At 43.0% G+C, this 22,072-nt stretch overlaps 1 protein-coding gene across 1 annotated transcript; it reads right to left on the bottom strand.

Annotated features, from left to right (window-relative positions):
- Positions 1–14,944: 14,944 nt before the first annotated feature.
- LOC133930406 (ricin B-like lectin R40C1) lies at positions 14,945–16,926 on the bottom strand. Its single transcript, XM_062377045.1, has 6 exons — positions 16,719–16,926; positions 16,477–16,599; positions 15,941–16,348; positions 15,692–15,814; positions 15,352–15,580; positions 14,945–15,267 (listed from the first exon to the last, which is right to left on the bottom strand). Coding segments are annotated over exons 1-6 (1,011 nt in total). The 5' UTR covers positions 16,845–16,926; the 3' UTR covers positions 14,945–15,265.
- Positions 16,927–22,072: the final 5,146 nt, after the last annotated feature.

Raw genomic sequence — 22,072 nt, 5'->3', positions numbered from 1 at the left:
TTGCCGATCACCCCTAATCCACGTTGAGGTGAGTTCAAGCTTCTAACTGCTTCTCTAGCAAGTGTCCAATTCTCACAAGAGAAATGGCTCACACCAAGCAACTTGATCTTAAACCGGAACAGAACAAGAATTACTCAATACCTCGATTCCACTAAAGTAGCACTTAGCCTCTCCGGCAAGACGTGCTCAAAGCCTCTCACAATCACCGCCGTGGCTCCTTCACAATTTTCTTTGAAGGGTTCAATAGCGCAACAACCTCCAAGCCGTCTAGGAGGTGGCAACCTCCAAGAGTAACAAGTCGATGATGCTTGCTTGAAGGATCACTAGTGCCTCAATGCTCAAACTCTTCAAAGTTATACACTAGATGCTCTCACACTCTCAAAAATGCAATCACTAAGCCGAGAGAGGGAGAGGAGGAAAGCAAGAGCTCAAAAGGGTTGTAATGAAATTCTAGAGTGGTTCCTTGAACCAGCCAAGCTCTTATTTATAGCCCACACTCAATAATGTGGCCGTTGCTGTTGATTTGACACCTCTGTGAAGTGGGCGGTCAGACCGCAGCTCAATCGATGGTCGGACCGCCGCAATTACAATGGCTACAAAAGGCATGATGATGACACTAACACATGTCTGACAGTCAGACTACGACCCCTCATGGTCAGATGATGAGTAGGGAATAGAGTGCCAAAAACACTCTGTTCCTAGGGCGGTCAGACCGGCCATGCCAGGGGTCAGACCGCTAGCTAGACCAGAGGGTCCAAACCCCTTTGTTCGTTTGGCGGTTAGAACATCACACTCCCCGGTTAAACCAGGACTGAGTTCTACTAAGCATCGACCAGCGGTCAGACCGGTCATGCCAGGTGATCTGACCGTCACAAATGAAACTCGAACAGTACTACCTTTCCTTGGTTTCTCTCAAACTAAATTTCCCACTCTATATGAAATGCAAGTTTGAGCAATTATGGCACTATAGATATCTCAAATAAATGCACATCAACCCCTCTTAATAGTACGACACTTATCCTATCAATCTGGTCAATTTCTCTTCTCTAATCTCCTTTGACCGGTAAAATAAAATACCCTACAATTATACCTTTACCTTGAGCTAGCCATTTTCACATTTTCCACTCATGCATCTTCTAGTTTCGCAACATCTTTGTGACTAACCTTTTAAGACTCATTCACACATGTTAGTCCACAAAAGACATATTGTCAATAATTACCAAAACACGAATTAGGGGCCTAGATGCTTCAATCTCCTCCTTTTTGGTAATTGATGACAATAACATTAAGAAGTGATGTGATTTAAGTTTTGAGCCTACTTTTAGCGATTAGCATAAAGAAGACTCGAAGGTGAGTTTCTATAGCAAGAATTTCAAAGATGTGAAATTAAATAGAGATAATTTGCTATAAAAACTCATGTTAAGGTAAGCTCCCCCTACACTTGTGTCCATAAGATTTAGAGTAAAACAAATGGCACAAGTTAAAGATTTGAATAATTTTTTTGACGGAGTTTAACTTGTATATGTGGATCCGAGGAAAGAGATATGATCAATATAATCAATAAGATCACCAATTTAAATATATCACTTAAGAATATTTTTCTCTAGACATCCAACAAAATTTAGATCATATAGATATAGATGAATATGGAGATAAGCAAATAAATATATTTCATCACATTACAATACTTAAACATAGTTCATCACATAATACCAAAATAAATAAAGCTGCATTACAATACTTAAACATAGTTCATCACAATGCAATGCAAGATATGCAATGCAAGATAACTATTTTCTTCACTTCTTCCAATTTCTCCCCCTTTGGCATCAAATACCAAAAGTTCTAATCATCCAGAGGAGGAGGAGGAGGACAAGGATAGATACTGTAGAAATGTTCGAAGAAGGTAGTGAACTGATTATCAAGCCACTGCTGTCCAAGAGAGAGGTTGTTAAATATTTCATTCAATTATTGGTTCTGAGTATTAGGAGTGGCAATATCCTCTCGAGCCAGGGAGATGGATAGACGAGTAGATTGGAATTTGGTCATCATAAGCTGATAGAAGTTCTGTTGAAAGCTAGCCTAAAAAGAGTTTAAACTTTGCTGAAAATCCTACTGAATGGATGCCATATAGGGATCAAAGAAACCAGTTGGAGGTGCCCACTGAGGAGTAGCTGGCTGAGCCTTAGGAGGAACATAATGCTGAGGTTCCTCATCCTGACCTCCCTGAGCTGCAGGGATATCCTGACCTCTATAATTGAATCTAATACGGTGGCTTAAGGATACATGTGGTTTGCTAAAGAAGTGAACCCATGGTTGCTTATAACTCGCTTGAGGATAGTTAAATGATCAAATGAGAAAGTTAACTTGTGCATTTTAATGTGCTAAGGATGTTCTTTTTCATGTTGTCAAAGTAAGGCTTGGATTGATATGTGGGTGTTTGCGTAGCCCGTCGGGTTGAAATTAGTTGTCTAGTTTGAACTTGATATATCACTAGTTTCTCTAATCTTTACACTGATCATGAAACTGTGGATGCTTTTGTGGTGACATCTTTTGATTAATTGAATAACATGATCAAAACTTGCTTCACTCCCGGTGCTTGTGACATGAACTCACTTCGAGACTTTGTGCACCTTTGAGTTATATTGTTTACTCCTCGTAGTGCTTTGACTTCTCTAGTCCTTGCAAATGCTTTGTGATCTATATGTGAAGCTTTGTAGGCTTGCATTTTATTTACACATCTTTTGCATAGTCTTGTATCCTTGATGTTTGCGTTGCCAAAGGGGGAGAAAATATGCCCAAAGATATTATGCAACAAATGGGGAGAAAACTGCATTTATCTAGAAATAAAAGGGGGAAATGGAAAGTGTGCAATCATCAAGGAGGAGCATGTGTTTTTGGATTTTTGAGTTTTTCTTGCTCTTTTGAGGTTTTTGGCTCGTCTTTGCTTCTCTTAGGTCTTTTGCGACCTTTCTTATGCCAAGTGACATATTTTGCTCTTTCTCGAGTTTTTGTCACTTGGATGAGCTTATCTTAATTTCTTCAGACCAAAATCTTTGTGCTTTGAGGGTTGTCAATGCACTCATCAAGAGGGGGGGGGGGGGGATTGAGAAACCAAGTTGAAATGTGCCTTGGTTTACTTTTGATGAGTGATTGATATTGGTATTTATTTGGTTTGATGATCTTCGGTTTTGCATGAGCTTTGATGTGATTTGAATTGATTTGGGATTTCATTTGAGCATATTGATTATAGATTAACTGGAATTGAAGTTGGATATATGTGTTTGCTTGTCTCATGGTGTACAGGTGATGGATGCAACTTGGCAGTTGATGGCGGGATGATCGGGGCCAAGCGGAGTGCTTGGTGCTAGACGATCAAGGAGGCTGGGAGGAGTCAAGGGTGAGTCTAGCTAAACACGTGGAGGTCAAGCAAAACATGTAAGGCAGATAGAGACGGCGTGTTGACAAAATCAAGCGAAGGGGATACGGGTGCAAGTGGCAAGGCGGCCCGAGGGATCGGGAGCGGGAGAGACTTGCTGGCGGTCTTGACTTCATGACGAAGTACACGAGTCGACATCGAAGCGCTTCCTTAAGGCGTAAGCAAGGCGGCGAGTCACACTTTGAGAAGCGTGCATGCGGTTTCGCGGTTTAGCCTCAAAACCGTGGGAGGACTCGAGGAGTACGTGGCACCATTGCAAAGCTTGCGTCAAGGCGAAGCTAAATCGTGAAGGCGCCGCGGTCGTCCGATGAATGAAAAAGAAAATAGACCAAAATGCTCACAGTGGTAGGTAGGAGTGTACTACAAGAGAGGGGTATTTTGGGAAAAAGCTAGAAAATTTAGGGGTCAAGTTCCCTAGGCCAATAAATAGAGAGGTAGGGCTATAAGAGAGTTTGATCCAGCCAATTGAGCCCCCTTGTGCCACTTATTTAAGAGCCTAGTGCTAGGGTGTTAGAGGAGAGAAGAATGAGTGTTTAGTCTATATAATAGGTGAGAGTTTTGAGAGATAAATCTTTATAATTCATCTAAAATAGTGCTAACCTCTTTGAGTAATGAAGTTTATGTTTTTGCATATGCTTGAATTCACCTCCTTCTAGTTTCCCTCTATCGGTTCCCTTGCAAGTTTGCAAGTTTTTCGGTTTCTGATTTTGATTTTCTTTTTGTTTTTTTGGGGCTGAAATTTCAGCACCTTGAGGTCATTCTTCTTGTTGCTAGAGGCATAAAATTCGCATACATACGCTTTTGTGATGGGGTCCTGAATTCCCTTGCATCTAGATAATCAACTTGGAGAGTTTCGTTGCTTGTTGCTCATATTTTCTTGTTTCTTTGCAAGTTGTGATCTTTTGAGTGCTAAGACACATGGATTGATCTGAAGTGGAACCTATGGTTCATATATCATCTGTAGAGTCGTGTTGCCTCAATTTTCTCTTGTTAAAACTTCACTGTATTTTTGCTTCCGCTTGAGTTTTGAGGTGCATTGGTGATCCAAATAGGAGAAGGCCACCAATTTCGCAAGAAATTTGTTGAGGCGCCTATTCACCTCCCTCTAGTCACCAATCTCGTTCCTACAGACAGACTCTCCGAGTCTGCTTAGTGTTGGGGGTCGTTATTAAGGACCCCCGAGGGCCCCTTGGCTTAATTAGCTTAGCCTCCCAAAGGCTAAGCCTGTCTCCGCCTTTCGAAGCCCCGGCCTTCCGAGGCCCACCCTCCTGAAGGTTCGGTCTCCGAGGCTTCGGCCTCCCGAAGCCTCCACCTTCCGAAGCCCTGGCCTTCCGGAGCTCAGCCTCTCGAAGGCCCGGTCCCTGACGCTTCAGCCTCCCGCTACCCGGGCCAGCTTCCCGGAGGTTACTGGGTGAGTCATCAGGCCTCAGGAAAAATCTACCAAAAGGGAAGAACTAGTCGTACTTTGCCTGCGAGGAAGTGATCGGCATTAAATGCCTAGGCTAGTGGACGCCGTTCTGACACCCCAGCACGATGGTACCTATCCTGACATCCCGGTGGTGCGGCGTCGTGCCACAATTGGTGACCGGCTCGCCCCCTTCAAGGGACAGGCACCATGATAGTTACTACGGTGGATATTTATCTCCCAAGAAGGGTAGAAAGTAGTTATCCAGGATAAGGCCCAGTGATTTGGTCAGATCCGAGATATTTGTACATTATGATAACTTGTACGCCAAGCTACGTATGGCCCTATAAATAGGAGCCCAGGTCGCCTGGGCAAGGGAGAGGGCGAGACGGCAGAAAGACACAGAGGTGGAAAAACACCAAGTCACGCTGTGATACTCCTCCCAGATCGATCCATTTTTTCTACCATCAATACATTCGTGGTGTTCCTTCCTCTTAAACTTCGTCTCCAAGCTTGAGTCTCCTCCTTAGAAGAAACTCTCGCTGTACTTGCTAGAGCAAGACGAACTCTAGCTCCAACAGTGTGCCATCCGTGGGTACTCGAACACCGAAGTGCTAAGAGAGGTAGGATGCCGCCCAAGAAAAAGACCACCAAGGCCGCATCGGCATTAGCCGACCCCCCAGTCACGCCTTCGCGACAGTCCAACCGGCTATACGCGACTGGCACCGAGAACGACCCCCAGCCAGGGGGAACAGGAACCTTACGGCCACCACCAACCCAATCATAACTACAGCCGCGGGCAACACCGATGGGTTCTCTACCCCGGAAACCCAGCAACAGCAAGACGAGGCCCCCGCTGCGCCCCTAAGGGCTACGGCCAGCGCTGCTGCCGGAAACCGGAGTGCTCGGTGGGTGATGGTGAAGCTCTTGGGTGGCTTGGTGGCGGCAAAGCAGTGCAGAGACAGCAAGTCAGCGAGCTCAGCCGAGGAGCTCCAATGGTGGCAGCGGCTAGTGCTCAGGGCAGCTTGGTTCATGGAAACAGATCAAGGGGGAGGGCGCAGACTTATATAGGGGAGATAAACATGTAGATAGTCCAGGTTCAGTTGAGGCTCGTTGGGATTCGATTCGAGGGAGGGCGGCGAAGGTCGTGGCTGGCTCAGACTCGAGACGAGCGGTGCGAGGAGGGAGGAGACGGCTCGAGAGGCACCAAACTGAGGGGAAAATAGCTTTCATCTGGGTGCCAACAGAGAGAGGAGGCGGCGGAGCGGCTTGCTGGGTCGGGCGCGGCCCAGGCAGGAAGGTGGGGGAGGGAGAGGGAAGCGGGCTTAGCCCGGGAAGAAAATTAAGCGGGCCAAAAACAAAAGAAAGAAAAAGGGAGGGGGAAAAGGGAATTCGAGCTAGGGAAGGAAAAATAGATTTTTCTTTATTTGGAGAAATTCAGAAAAAAAGAAAGGAAATAAAATCCAATTAAAATAGCAAATGACCTCAAATAATTTTAGGAAAATTCTACAAAGCTTTTGAAATCATTTAGAAGCCAAATAAAATATTTCAAACTCATGAATTTTTTTGAAATTTTTGGAATTTAAATTTAACTCAAATGAATTCAAATAAACTCCAAATGAGTCCAAATAAAAACAAAGAAAATTCAGAGAAATTCAATAACTCAGAATAAAACCTTGGAAGCCTATTTTCAGCATGAATGCATCCAAACAAATAATAACCTTATTCAAATTTGAATTTGAATTTATAAAATAGGATTTTTCCTAATCTAATTATTTTTTCTATAATCTAATCTTGTAAAATTTTAGAAATTTGAGAAATCTGAAAATTAGGTTGTGAGAAATCTACCCCCTCCTCCCCGTAAAGGAATCTCACCCTCGAGATTCAGAAAGATCGCAGAAGAGATAAGGGATCTTGGTCTTCAAATTTTCTTCATTCTTTCCAAATCGATATTTCTTCTCGGTGGTGACCTCATTGCACAGACATACTTTGATCACCTCGCTTTTGATGGCTTTCTCAACTGTCTCAAGAAATCTTGATTGATTACCCTAAGTATGTAATTTTTTTCCAAATATTCTATTTTCGGTATCTTCAATGATTGTAACTACCTTTGATGTACTGCTTTAACTTCTCTAACATGGATCAGATAGGGCCACATACTTTGCTACACCACTCTTTATTAACAATAGGGATCCTCGAGATCTTGATACATCTTTGTGCTGTCTGAACTATCTCTTGAGAATCCGTAGCTTTAGCACTCATGATAAGTTTCTTTCATTTTTCTCGATCTTCTCATCTGCAAATTGACCTTGATGGACCTTCTTATTCCTGGAGATTTAATGAGGCCTATCTTAATTCTGAGGAAGGGGTACTTGTTCTTGAAGGTCATTTCTGGGATCGTAGTGTAGCTTCTGATTACTGTCCTTCCTTTGGCACACCTTAATTACTCCATCAAACTTGCTGACTAGCCGTTTCCAATATTTGTCTTTGGGTTCCAGAACCAAGAGGCTGGCTAGAAAGTCTACCCTTCTTAAAAAGAGCGGACTTCTTTAACATGCATTTCCAGTTCTTGAGATGTAGACAAACTAGAGATGGAGCAAAGAAACATTAACTTTTCTTGAGTAGAATGAGGGGAAACAAAACTTCCATTCAATTCTTAAACATATTGTACTTAAGCAACATGGTTTGATGATAATTGATAAGAAGAGATGACATAAGGATATTCCAACATCGGATCCACATTATTACAGGGTTGCATCTGACATGGAATATCACTCTCAATGTTTTGGTTCCTACTGAGCTTCTTTGGCCTGGACATTATCCTGTTGAGCTTATCTATCTTGAGTTAAAGCTTGAAAGTTAGGTGACCTTGATGCTGAGCTGAGGTCTTCATCTGGGCTGGGGGTTGATACGGTTCCAGGCGGGGACACTTCTTGGGACATCTTTTGACCCAGTGCATTTGGTCTCCACCACGGAAACACACTCTTTTTTTTTTGTAGTAGAACCCTGTGATTTGTTTCCGCACAGATTTGTAGGATGGGGAATCTGAATATGGGGTATGTGAGGGGAGATTTTTTTGCCGTATCATCCATTTCTTGACTAACGGGATTGCCTTGTTGCATTGATTCAACTTGATTTTCGCACTTATTGAACAGTTTGGCCCCGTTCGGTTGAAATTCGCTGCAGGTGGTCACCCAATCACTGATGTTGAGATCTTGAGGTCTACTTTGCGTCCAGGTGTTCTGAGTGGGCATATTTCTTCCATTACGTGCTTGAGACTGGGTAGTCATTAGAGTGTTGATGTTGACCTAAACTGGATACCTCTTACGACACTGATTCACATAATGTCCTTCCTCTCCACAACGGAAACATCATTTGCTTGATGCGGGAGTAGCTGGGTTGTTCTTGACTTAAGGAGTGGCAGGCGGAGTAGAACAGGGTGTTTGATAATCCAAGCGCTGAATAGGTACTTGAGGTTGAGGCCAGTATTGATTGTTGGGATGGAACATAGGCCCTTACTAAGGAGCTTGAGTTGTCATACGGGGACGTGCGTTGCTTCCTTGTCATTGGAATGACATCTTCCTCTTCTTCATTTTGTTCTGCTAACTATATCTGTCTCCTGCACTTAGAGCTTTAGTGACCTGTAACAGACTTTCCATATTCTGAGCCATGCTTTGAAAGGTTTGAGTCAATGTCATCAAGAGTTGTCCTTGTTGAGCTGTGGTGGCACCTGCTGGTTGTTGTCATTGTCGTTGTTGGTACCTTGACCCAGCTGACCTTCCTTCAAGTTCACCATCTGATCAAGATTGCATAGGAAGGTTGGGGCAAGAAGAGAAATGACTAGAAGGAGGAAACCCAACTATACTATTAGCTATAGAGATATATAAGGAATATCAATGTTACCGAATGCTAAAGCATCCCACAATGCACTATATCACTCAAACAGAAAATCCAAATCACTCAAGACACACCACACAAAGGCACACTACTAACATCGTTCTAACGCTTCCGAAGAATAGGGAAAATCCTTCTATAACTTGAAAAACAAAAACTGGGAGAAGCGTGAAGGTGGATCTTTATGTCTTTAGTATTGTGGTAGATGATTCTTCCCTGTAGCTAAGGGTCTTCAACTTTATCATCGGAATCTTCATATGAGGTAGAAGCATCAAGTGAGATCTTCAAGTGTGTCCTTCTCAATTGGAGTAGCTGGGATGGTTCACCAACTAAAAGTTTGAAAGGGGAGCATTGGAAATTCATTTTACTCAATAGATTGAAGTAGGTGAGTACAGAGAGAAATTGAGGGGTTAGAAAAGCACAGGGGTGAGTTTTTTGAAAATAGGCTTTTAAAATATAACCTTATGGCACAACCATTCTATCTAGGCTCACATCCTACGGTTAGTATGGCTCTGATATTACCTCTGTCACACCCGGTTTTAGCAGACAAAACCAGATGCGACTTATGTGTGACTAGGATGTTTAACACACATAAGAACATCACAGGTGAAGTAACAAAAGCAATACTTTTATATAAATAAACGTCAACTCTTACAACAATTGACATATATTATCTTCGATGTAGATATCTGCAACCCAAGTGTAAAGGAGCTTGAAATTTTGTCAATGAAGTGTCTAAATTCACTGCAATACCTATGTATGAGTTTGGGTCTTCTCGAATGCATCGACCTATCGTGTTTTAACCATTGATACACTTCTTTCAATTAGTTTACATATTCCTCAACCACTTATTGGGACATTCATCATGGATTGCCTTAAGTCAGACTTGAGTGAAAAGCATCATAGCTTTTAGACTCTTGTGGATTTGATAGGGATTTTCACGGTCTGTGTAAACATGGTTTGTGATCATCATCCCTTCTTGTTAGAAGATGTTTCTCTTTGATGTCACACATCTATCACCATTAGCACCGAATACCCACAAAGGCCTTGTCTATTCAATAGGAGATTGTTCCCAGGTGGACAGTCTATATCATCAAGCACGCTAGTTGGCATAGACACCCGAATAGTGACTTACCTCAACGTAAGGCATTGAATTGCGATGTTTGAAAAGTAACAAAATATACAAATGATAGCTAAGGTTCAAAAATATATCATAAATACTTACTCATAGAACTTACAATGTTGGTCGATATTCCATGAATTTTGTAAGGACTTACTCATAGATAGGGAAGAAAGGCGTTTCACCCATAGTCCTGCTGGATATCGTCTGGAGTGCCCATAGTACATTAGGTAACTCGTAGGCCCAAGCCTTAGCTTCAATCCACTTGGTGGAGTATCGACTACCTCGAATAGGAATTCAAAGCACCCAGACGCTATCGAAAAAGGCTCCAAAATATCCAGCCCCCAAGATGAAAATTGCCACAATAAGGGGATCGTATGTAAGGCTTTGGCGGGCTAGTGTATGCGCCTTTTGTGGAACTGACAGCTGGTACATGTTTTTACCAATTTGCTTGTATCACGGAGAGCTGTATGCCAATAGAAACCTTGTATGAATGCCTTTCTGACTAGGGTTCGACAGGAAGAATGAGCTCTGCAAAACCGTCCATGGATTTTGTCTTGCAGTTCTCTACCCTGCTTCTGATAGCCACACTTCATGAGTACTCCATGGGCTCCTCGTCGATAGAGGATGTTTCCACCAGAGTATACAACTTGGATCGATGAGATATTTGCTCGAATAGTGCATCATCTTTAGGCATAAATCTATCTTGAAGGTAATTGAGGATTTGACCCATCCACGAATATTTGTTTTTGAGTTGAGCCATGAGTTCCCCTGCAACTCCTTTTGGAGTGTTGATTCCTGGCGATTCCCCGAGATTGTTATACGTATCGTAGATCACTACTCCTTCTGTCGTGTCATCTAATGATTTCACGGACAACTTTGAGAGTTTTTCTATGAAAAACCCAGTCCTTCCCGGAGACAATGAAGAGGCTAGACGGACAAGAATACAGACTAGGCAATTATGCTTCTTTGAGATGAATTTGACATCGAGTCTGGTGAATTTCTTCTCTAGCTTCCTCACCTCTGTGAGGTGGTCTGTCATGGTCTTATCCAAGGTTTGATACTCCTTACTAATTTGTTTGACACCCAACTATGAATCCCCTTTCATGAGAAGGTGGCGGGTACCAAGAGAAGAAGCTACTCGGAGTCCGGCGAGTAGACCCTCATATTCGGCTACATTGTCTATGGCCGAAAAGTCAATCTGCAAAGCATAGTGCAGGTTTTTTTTCTTGTAGGAGACATAAGTATGATTCCAGTCCCCGCATCTTGAAGGATTATAGCAGTAAGTACTTGTTAAGCCCTTGATTGTTTGCCCAGGAAGGATTTCTGCGTAGGTAATCTAAATGATTAACATAATGAATTGAAGAGAACACTATTTCCTTTTTGTTTTGAAAAAGCTTTTTGCATCCCCAGGTGCACGTATGGGCCGAAGAACCCGAATGGTGGCTTGCCTCGCTGTTGGGCATTAGAATGCATGAGAGGACAGATAAGGTAGAAAAATGTATGCAAGTGTCTTTCTACGCAATATGATCTTTTATTATTACGAAGATCTTTTGAGTACTTACACTTGGGACATACAAATCTAATTGATGGATGATGATTTATTATAGACCTACTGTCTTAAACCTATTACACAGACTAAATTAAGCCAATATGCAGGGACATTACTACTTCGGGAAAGCACGAAGATATTGCATTGGCTCCGAACTAGTCGTGGAACCAAATGCTTAGGTTATTGGGTTTGCTTCTTGAGGCACTGTGGACGCGATCATGACGTAGGCTTCTCGTTCACCATGATCCTTGAGATCTTGGGATCCTTGTCATGTCGGTGCTAAGACGCCATATCGAAACTTTGCTTGTCACAGCAAAGGCTTGCCTTGGTTCAACCTCGGATGGTGATGACTCCCTCAGATCCTAGGATCTTCATGCACTGATAGGAGTAGTGCATAGCAGCCATGAACTTGGCTAGGGTCAATCGTCATAAGATGGTGTTGTACGCCATGTCGAAGTCAACCACATCGAATGAAATCTTCGTTGTTAGGAAGTTTAGTTGCTTCCCGAAAGTAACGGGGAGCGATATCTAGCCAACGAGTGTGGACGAAGATCTGAGTATATGCCATGGAAGGCTTGCGTAACCAATTGGATGGCAGATCAGAAAATCTATATCCTTTTGAGTGCGCCTGCGAAGAGGATGTTCAGTGAACTTCCTCCATCAACATGAAATAGCGAGATCTTGCAGTTGTTGATCATAGGCTTCACCACTATTGGGAAGCGGCCTGGCTGTATGATGTTTTCAGGGTAGTCATCCTAGCCGAAGGAGATCTCGACATTCAACCACTTGACGGTCTGACGACCCTTAGGGATAGTAACTAGGACATCTTGAGCCACCGTGTTGTACTGCCGCTTGGACTTGTAGGACACTGAGACGCTGAACATGTGGTCAACGGTCCTATCCTTGGTTCACAGGACATCGGGTCCGAGTCATCCTATTCCCCGGTTGCCATCATGTTCACCAGTGCCTAACGTGTAGTTCTTGCCTTGGGACGAGCCAGAGTACTTGTCCGGATGAGTGCCGGGCAGATCATGAACTTCTTTAGTTTTGGTTTTCTTGCCCTTACCTCCATTGGAGTTTTTCTTGTGCTTGCTCTTCATCGTGTTGTTGTGGAGTCCAAGCTAAGGGCGGTTGATGCCCTGATCCCTTTACTCAATGAATAGGAGCACCTCTTTGGCCTTGGCTACCTAATCGACGATCCTCATGAGTACTTTGGTCGTCTCGGGCTCCTTTATGGCAACATCTGTGATGCATCATCAGCTCCTAACACCTTGAGTAAACGCCTGTATGACATCATAGTCGTTTATTTTATGGATGATGTATCAGGTGTTGCTGAAGTGGCACATGAACTTGCGTAAGGTTTCCTTCTTTATCTGCTTGCAACAGAAGAGATCATTTTTTTGTGCCGGGGTGTGCATGGGTACCCTGAAAGTTTTCTCGAAATTGAACGCACTGCTCCCAAGAGTAGATCGTCCCCAGCATTAAGTTGGTCAACAAGGTTGTGGCTTCCCTTTCAAGAGCTATGGGGAGGCAATTTGCCATCACCCTTTCATCCCCGCCAACCACTTGGATAGATGTAGTGTAGATCTGGAGGAACTCAATAGGGTTGGTATTCCTGTCATACTTCTCGATTGACCCGAGCTAGAATCGAGTTGGCTAGTTCACCCTCCTTAGTTTTGGAGAGAAGGCTTGACACTCGTTGATGACACCTTGTTTGGTGTGTGTAGCCGTGGGTGTTCTTCTTCCTACAAGTGTTGGATATCTAACCTGGCACCTACCCGAACGGTGCCAAGACATCCTCTAATTAGATTGCTATGGAGTGGTTAATTTCTCTTCAGGGTTCATCGAGTGTCTTCGCTGATCGATGACTTTGTGTAGATCATTGATATGATGGTCCTTATTCGGAGAGGTCATTTGGTGGCTAGGCGCTCTGTTATCCTCCTGGGCCTTCTTGTTCTAGGGATTACGTCACTCTAACTCTGATTCACCACAGGAAGGATCGATGCCAGACTTCCCTTGATTAGAGCTATTCGCGGCCACGTCTAGATGAGAGTTCTCGGCCTAGAGGATAGCGTCTTTTGTCAGGCTAACGATCATGTTGATCCAGCCCATGCCATCGGGGCTAGTCAGATCTGCTGTAGGGGCCGCCGAAGGGCCTCCTACAAAAGGAGGAGCCACTGGGCCATTGCGGACCTGTAGCATTGAGCCTCCTGCTAATGATTAGGAGACGCTTGATCCTGCACAACATTAGGGTTTGGGATCTTAGGAGCTAACTATGCCAAGCCCGATCTTGGTTCCAATGCTGCAGAGAAAGGTTATGGGTGAACTCGTTGGATCAGTCGAGGAAGAAGAGTGAGGTGTGAGCGCGGGGGTGGTCGGTTGTCATTAGCAGAGGCTAGATGTTGTCTCCCGCAGCCAGAGCGATGGGGACCTGTTTGTTTATGGGATCGTCATCATGATTGATTAGACTTCTTGGGGGTAACCTCCACTGGAGGAGGAGTCTAGATTCATCATGGATTTGCCATCAGAGGAGGTCTCCGAATAGGTATATAGACAATCCATGTTGTCGGAAACCGCATGGGAGGATCCCAACTTGCGGTGAACTTCACTCTTGTGATCATCTTGGCAGCCGAGTGGTTCAAACTCAATGACATAGTCCCTCGTGCACTGATCCATAAAACGACTTACCTTGTCATTGGAGTCGTCAAATCTTACATCATTGTCGAGGTCCACCCGATCGATTATTGGCTCGTCATTGGTCGGAAGGGTGAAGTTGTCATAGAACCCCCCATTTGAGAAGCCAGTCCTTGGTGTTGGTGAAGCCGATGACATGTCACGTGTAGAATTTTCAACACTTTTTGTCATGATCCCCATGGTCGGCACCAGTTGTCGATGATTGGTGAATTGATGATCTTACGAATTTATATGAACGATGGGGAATGCTTCGAGGAGATGAATCGCACAGTGCACACACAATCTTATACATGTTCAGTCCTCCCTTAGGATAATAGTAGTACATCCTGTTTGTCTAGTATTATACTCTGAGACTGTTTAGAATGGGGTACGTGACTAGCCTACATAGATCCGAACCTCGTCAGATGGCCTCCTTGCATGCAGTCAGGGAGAGTAGCTAATGCAAATCTATGTTGTGGTTGGCTCGATGCTGCAGAGATTCCGCATGCTTGAATGGCATTAATGGTATTGTGTAGGCATCTTAGCTTCAATTGGCTTCCTTTTCTGCAGGGTCTACTGGCTCCGTGTATATAGGGTGATTATTGTACGTCTCACTGAGTCCTTCATTCTTATTCTTGGAGATAAACTTCTCCTTTTTGAGATGTTCTGGACATCTGTAGGTAGCTTCCATACCACCAGGGATTCCTTTTCCGGGGATAGTGATATATCCCAAGAATGTAGAAAACCCTAGGGTGTCTAGATTAGGTAGTTTGGCAGTACTCATCATCACTCCGTTTTGTAGATGATATCGTTTTTCAAAACGTAAGTATTTGTCACTGGAGGGAGTAAGAGTAGCGCACAAAAGAAAATAACATCTTTCATGAAGTTATTTAATTCATGATGGACACCGAAATACAGGAAAGAAAGCCAACTGAATACTCTAAGACAAATGTCATAATGGTGAATGGAGCTAATTGATCCATCTTGCCCATCAGGGGCAATTAACAATCTCTCACACGACAGGAAAAATTAAACTGAAAGTACCTAACAGTAAAGCAATAGATCTGGCATCATGCCATGTTTTATTTGACAAAATAGGTAGTAAGGATGTAACTGGCGCAGAGCTGAAACGGTTTTATTCAGACCATGAAAATATCATTCCCAGCATTTAGTAAGCATGAGTCCTGTCAATTCAGAGGAAACAAAATAAGTAGGTGGCGTTAGGATGTCAATTCAGAGGGAGACCAAGCTAGCTTCAGAGTTCTTACACCATGGGCGGATCTTCCAGCTCTGGTTGTCACCCTCACACCACTCCCAGAGCACAATCTCTGTACCATCACGGATGTCTCCATGGTCCTCGTCCCCGTGCATGGCATCAAAGTTAAGGTAGATGTTATTCACCATACGGATGCAGCGGAATCCGTCACCAACATCCTTGCTCTCGGTCCACAAGACCGACTCGTCAATCTCTTGTGTGTCATACGGCACCAGTTTTACCTGATCAGTTGATGATGAACTTAATGAAGGCACATAGATAAGGATTGTTTGACAGTTTGCATAAAATATGTATGAAATGATCAGGACGTTGATAAGGTAGGAATAGTATACTGGGTGACTTTGGCCAAGTGAGTGCTTGATGGCTTCACCGGTGGCCTTGTTCACCAGGGCAAATGCAGGGAACCCTTCCTCATCCTGGATATCCCTGCTGTGCCTCATGTCTTTCACCCAGTGCTACATTAATTTTCAAAAAGAATCACAGAATAAACTATGTAAGTTGACGGCAACATCTAATTATTATTCACCGTTTAAACTGTTGCACATGGATGATCATATATGCTGCCTTCATCACTACCATACCTGGTAATCGTCCGAGGGGTCAGTAGGCGCGAGGCAGACTGTGCCATCTCTCACAGTGATGCTGTACTCCTCGTCAGCCTTGCAGAAGATGCGCACAGTGCGTTGTTCGGCAAGTTCAACGGGCAGGCTGCTGTTGCCGTAGGATGGTGCAGGCGGGTTGTAGGCCTCGCCCCCCCATGGCAAGATCTTCCAACTCTGGTTGTCGCCCTCGTGCCACTCCCAGAGACCCACCACTGTACCGTCACGAACGCCTCCATGGTCCTCAACGCCATGAAGGGCGTCAAGGTTGAGGTAGATGTTGTTCACCATGCGGATGCAGCGGAAACCATCACCGACGTCGTTGCTCTCCGTCCACAGTACAGATTCGTCCAGGTCCAGGTCGTCTGGGTTGTATGGCGAAAGCTTCACCTGCGACAAGCTTACCCTTATACATGACCTTAATTATGTACGACTACTGTACTAGATCATTATCCATCAGTCGTTACATAACATCATTAAAACTGAAAGCAGAACCGAGAGAGATGGACAAAGCTTACAGGGTGGGACCGGCCATGGGAGTGCTTGATAGCCTCCCCTGTGGCCTTGTTGACGAGGACGAACGCCGGCGCGCCCTCCTCGTCCTTCACGCTGCTGGCATACCTCATGTCCTTGTACCAGTGCTATGCATGCCAACATGGGTGAGCCAGTAGCCAGGTTCCGCCAGCAAACGAATACACGAATTAGTTGCATGCTGATTTGTATGCGCGCGATTCACGTAGCAAGATGCAGGGTTCATTACCTGGTAGTCATCAAAGGGGTTTGCGGGTGCGAGAACAACAGAGTCGTCCCGGATGGTCACGCAGTAACCCTCATCGGCACGGCAGAATATCTTGAACGGCTGACCGAGGCCATGGTGGAAATTCATCGCCCGAGATCACAACTTTTTTTCTTAGCTACTTCTGGAGATTGTGATCAGATGAACTGACCTTGCTCATTCAGATTGCCCCCGGTTTTATAGCCAAGTAAACATAACTAGATAGAGAACCCAATTAAACGTTACTGTATAAGCATACTACATGGACCCGGTCCATGTGCACCCAAAACATACACTCCACGCAAGGGCCCCAGAAGACTACATTAATTGCTTGTAATCTACAAGACTGCAAGTCAAGCGTATCTGGCATCCCATTTGTCTTACATATACGTGGAATTTATTTCTGTAATCAAGCTATCAAAAACTACGAAAAAGTTCATTGTCGATGCTATTGACATTTGTTATTCCTTACAAATGCCGTGTCTTAACTTTCAATTTTTGTCAGATATATAATAGATGATTGCATACACTATATTGCAAAAAGAAATTCATGTTTATGACCATTTGTATGCATTTCATATCTTGCTGTTTAAATTGGTCTGACGGCTCTAAACCTATGTAAATAGCAAGAAAAAATTTATTTATAGCAGAATGTCATCGATAATCCCAAAATATTTGAACTTACATCCTGACTTGTGTAAGGAAAGAAAAGATAAGTTCCATTAAAGGGTAATGTCGACCTAGCTTTATTTATTTGGGAGCTTAAGGTGAGCCAAAAAAAGTGATTATCTTTTTTTAGATAATGGAAAAATATCCCGGCCTTCAGCCTGTGAGCTTCTGGGCAACAATCATTATTACATAGTTCAGCTCTCAAGCTTCAACATCACACATCTTAATGGTAGAATAACTTAAACCAACGAAGACCAACATAGTTTAATTTAGATGACGAGACTTTATTAAAAGCAAATCCTATTGCTAAATCTCCATCCGTTGTTGGAGAAAATCTGCATCACCACTGTTTCAAGAGTACAACATGCAGTTCGCATCATATATTCTATTAAAATGATTATCTAGGCAACCAAAACCCTAAAATAAAATTACATCAAACAATAATATATATTCTCTTAAGATGAGCACTCATCATCAAAACTATAGGGAAACTTGGGAACTCCTGATGTGGATATATGCCTGCAATTTACTTTATTTGATTTGAGATCCAACTATATCCGTGCACAAATTACAGCATATGACCTCTTGTATATGCTTTATATGGCGTCTGCATGCGGTTCCTACAAAACGACTCAGGATACCTCGGTACGAGTTTCAGGGTACATCGGTACGAGTTTCAGGGTACCGTGGCAATTTTCACAATACAATCGTGTTGGCGCTTGAAGCTATATATGCTCTGCAAATTGTTTGAATCTTTAGTACAGTGATGCAAATAGGACGAAACTATACCTCTGGAGCCACAGGAGATATCATCAAATTTAAAAAATATGTTGTTTCGTTTTATGTTTCTAGGGTGGTGACACTGGACAGATTAGGACTCAATGACTTGGAGAAATATGACTAGAGTCACGGATCCTTATTTTGATCAGGTACAGTTGCCACCTCGGTTTAGATGTCAGCAGTATTTGCATGTAGCAGGTTGTCTTCTGTTTTGTACCTCGCCTACTTAAATTGCGGCTCATAACATTTGTAAGGCTCCAATAAATTTTGGCCCGTAAACTTTTGGAGTTTGATGTTTGTGGCCTTTTGTGGGTGCATTGGGGCGTGAGAGGGACCACGTGCTATTTTTCTTACTGCTACTAACACTGTTTTCTAATAATGTGGTAAAAGGAGACTTCGATTGCGCAGTTTAAAAGGTAACAGTGTGAACATTTGACAAACTGCGTACCAAAGAGTGGTTGTACGTCTGTAACCCTAAGTTAATGGCGTCATGTGATTTGGTTTGGGCTTTGTAAACGACTAATTAACAAATGCGCATTATACTCAATTGAGTGGGACGAGCTAGCTGCCAATACAAGTCTCCGCTCTACTTCCCTCCACCCGACGATATAAGTCAGGTCTGCCAATTCTCAGATGTGTTGATAAAAGAGAAAGTTGATGATATTGGACCATGCATCCTTAATGATTGAATCTGATTTGCTTTTGATCTGCATCTTGCTGATGCATTTATAGTCAGTTGGTGGCTTACTTAAAGCTAACCCCGTCTATTTAGCTTTGGTCATTTTCATGAAAAAAATTTCAAGACATCTTCAGACACAATAAGCTTCGGTAGAGGTGGTGGAGGATGGAAATGAGATGTGATACTAGCATCGATAACCTTTTTTGTTACCTCAGCAGTGAGTGAATAGACATTCTTGGGTTCCGCCAACTTCTTAAATGCCACTGACTCATTAGATGATGTCGTCTGCTTAGATGTTGCAGAACCTGATCTTGTTTTCCAAGCTGATAGCTGGCTTCTTGATGGTTCTACCTTCTTGAGTGATGGACTTCTTCGAGGCAATGGCTGAGGACGTGGACTTCTTTTGGGATATGGCTGAGGAGAGGGAGATCTTCGAGGCGACGACGACCCAGGGTGTAGTGGAGAGTAGAGAGTCTCGGAAGCTGTCTCTGGTGGAAACACTATGTAGACCTTCTCCCACTCGATGAATGTGTGCTCGTTCTCTCCTATAGTGTTCGCGCCCTCCTCTGCGGGGTAGTCCACCTCAACATGGCGGTTAGGTAATCTCAGTTATCCCTTTTGTTTCGTCGAATTCCTTTATCCAGAGTCCAGAAAATTACCCCAACACCATCACACGCTTTTGAGGTAAGCAAATCTGTAAGTTTGCAGGGTCCAGCCAAGAGCACTTCTTCGGTTGCCTCTACAGGCTAATCGATCGGTATTGTATGCCACCGATGCAAGGGAATGGACCACGTCATGAAGGATTACCCAAGTCAGTGAGTATACATTGCAACAGAGGACAGTGGATATGTAAGTGCTAGTGATGTTGAAGATGAATATACTCTTGCAGCTAACCCTGCAGGTAAAGAGGACGAACTCGAGACAGATATCGACCATAAGGAAGAATTGAGTGTAGCTGTTACGGAGAATTATAGGACACTCATTGTGCAGCGAGTGTGAAGTACTCAAATGGAGCAAGCAAAATAGTTACTGCGCCATAATCTATTTCAGATGTTCCTCATAGTCAACGACTTTTGTGTTTGAGTCATTATTGATGGAGGAAGCTACAACAGTTTGGTAAGTTCAGATTTGATAAGAAACTTTCCTTGCCGACAGGAACACATCCTCATCCATACCACATTCAGTGGTTCAATAATAGCGGTAAGGTGAAGGTAATGCAAACAGCTGGAATGCATTTTTCTATTAGTTCATACCATGATTGTGCTGATTTCGATATAGTTCCTGTGCAAGCATGCTCTCTTTTGCTAGGATGACCATGGGAGTTTGATACTGATGCAACACATCATGGTAGATGTAATAAGTACACTCTTATGCATAAAGGAAAGAAAATAACTTTTCTACCTTTAACCCCTGCTGAAATTGTAAAATGTGAACAAGACATAGCTGAAAATAAGAGAAAAGAGTTTGAGAATGAATCTGAAAATCAGCAAGTAGCGAAAAAGGTTTTTCCACCCAAAAAGGAGAAAGCAACAACAACTTCTAAGTTCGATGGAATTAGACTGACATGGTGTGTTATGCTTGCCAGTAAATCTGACCTTTTTGAAATTTGTTATAATGAACTACCATACTATGCTTTGATATGCAAAGATGCTTTAGTTTCACTTGAGGATATATCTACCTTTTTGCCTCCTACTGTTGCTAACCTTTTGCAACAAATTTGTGGATGTATTTCCAGCTGAGGTACCCCCAGGATTACCACCTATTCGAGGGATTGAGTACCAAATTGATTTGATTTCGGGATCAACTTTGCCAAACCGTGCTACATATAGGACCAATCCGGAAGAGACTAAGGCAATTCAGTGACAAGTCCAAGACCTTTTGGACCGTGGGTACGTATGAGAAAGCCTTAGTCCTTATGATGTTCTTGTTATTTTGGTTCCTAAGAAAGATGATATTTGGCATATGTATGTTAATTGAAGAGCCATCAATAATATTACCATAAGTTATCGTCATCCTATCCCTAGGCTAGATGACATGCTTGATGAGTTGAGTGATTCTATAATTTTCACTAAAATTGACTTGCGAAGTGGATACCACTAGATTAGAATGAAACTTGGAGATGAATGAAATACTGCATTTAAGTTATGTTTGGTTTGTATGAGTGGTTAGTGATGCATTTTGGATTTACTAATGCACCTAGTACTTTCATGCGATTGATGGACGAAGTTTTATGTACTTTCATTGGAAGATTTGTGATGGTATATTTTGATGATATCTTGATTTATAGGAAGTCACATGGACTACACTTTTGCCATCTACGTGTTGTTTTTAAAGCTTTGAGAGATGCACATCTATTCGGTAACCTAAAAAATTGCACCTTTTGCATTGATCGAGTCTCTTTTTTGGCTATGTTGTTACTCCACAGGGAATAGAGGTGGATGAAGCAAAAATTGAAGGCATCAAGAGCAGGCCAACCCCTGAAACGGTCACACAGGTGAGAACTTTTCATGGTCTTGCGGGGTTCATTAGGCGCTTTGTTTGGGATTTCAGCACCATTGCTGCCCCCTTGAACGAGTTGACAAAGAAAGGAGTGGTATTCAAATAGGGACCTGCACAAGAACAAGCATTCAAGTTGTTGAAAGAGAAGCTCACCTATGCTCCATTGCTCCAACTCCCAGATTGTGGTAAGACTTTTGAGTAGAATGTGATGCAAGCAGGATTGGAATTGGAGGTGTGCTAATTCAAGAAGGTAAACATGCTGCTTATTTCAGCCAGAAATTAAGTGGGCCAAGTTTGAACTATTCTACCTATGATAAATAATTGTATGCTTTAGTTCGTCTGCTTGAAACTTGGCAACATTATCTATTGCCAAAATAATTTGTTATACATTCTGATCATGAATCGTTGAAACATATTAGGAGTCAAGCTAAACTGAATAAATGACATGTTAAATGGGTAGAATTTACTGAGTCTTTTCCATAGGTCATAAAGCATAAGAAAGGTAAGGACAATGTGATTGTTGATGCACATTGTAGGCGTTATACTATATTATCTTAATTTAATCATAAGATTTTTGGTTTAGAGACCATTAAGGAATTATAAGATACTGATTGGGACTTTAAAGAAGTGCTTGAATATTGTAAAGAAGGGAAAACAGGGAATAAATATGTGCTGAATGATGGTTTGCTCTATCGTGCTAACAAGCTATGTA

This window comes from Phragmites australis, chromosome 10 (assembly GCF_958298935.1).
Source record: "Phragmites australis chromosome 10, lpPhrAust1.1, whole genome shotgun sequence".
NCBI classification, from domain to species: Eukaryota; Viridiplantae; Streptophyta; class Magnoliopsida; order Poales; family Poaceae; genus Phragmites; species Phragmites australis.
This window is presented reverse-complemented; position numbering and strand designations above follow the sequence as displayed.

Excerpts from the sequence above, each read along its gene's own strand:
- LOC133930406 (XM_062377045.1), bottom strand. The coding sequence starts at position 16,844 with ATGAATTTCCACCATGGCCTCGGTCAGCCGTTCAAGATATTCTGCCGT. Across the intron at positions 16,349-16,476 it reads CCCATGGCCGGTCCCACCCT|GTGAAGCTTTCGCCATACAA; the intron begins GTAAGCTTTGTC and ends AGCTTGTCGCAG. Across the intron at positions 15,581-15,691 it reads CACTTGGCCAAAGTCACCCA|GTAAAACTGGTGCCGTATGA; the intron begins GTATACTATTCC and ends TCAACTGATCAG.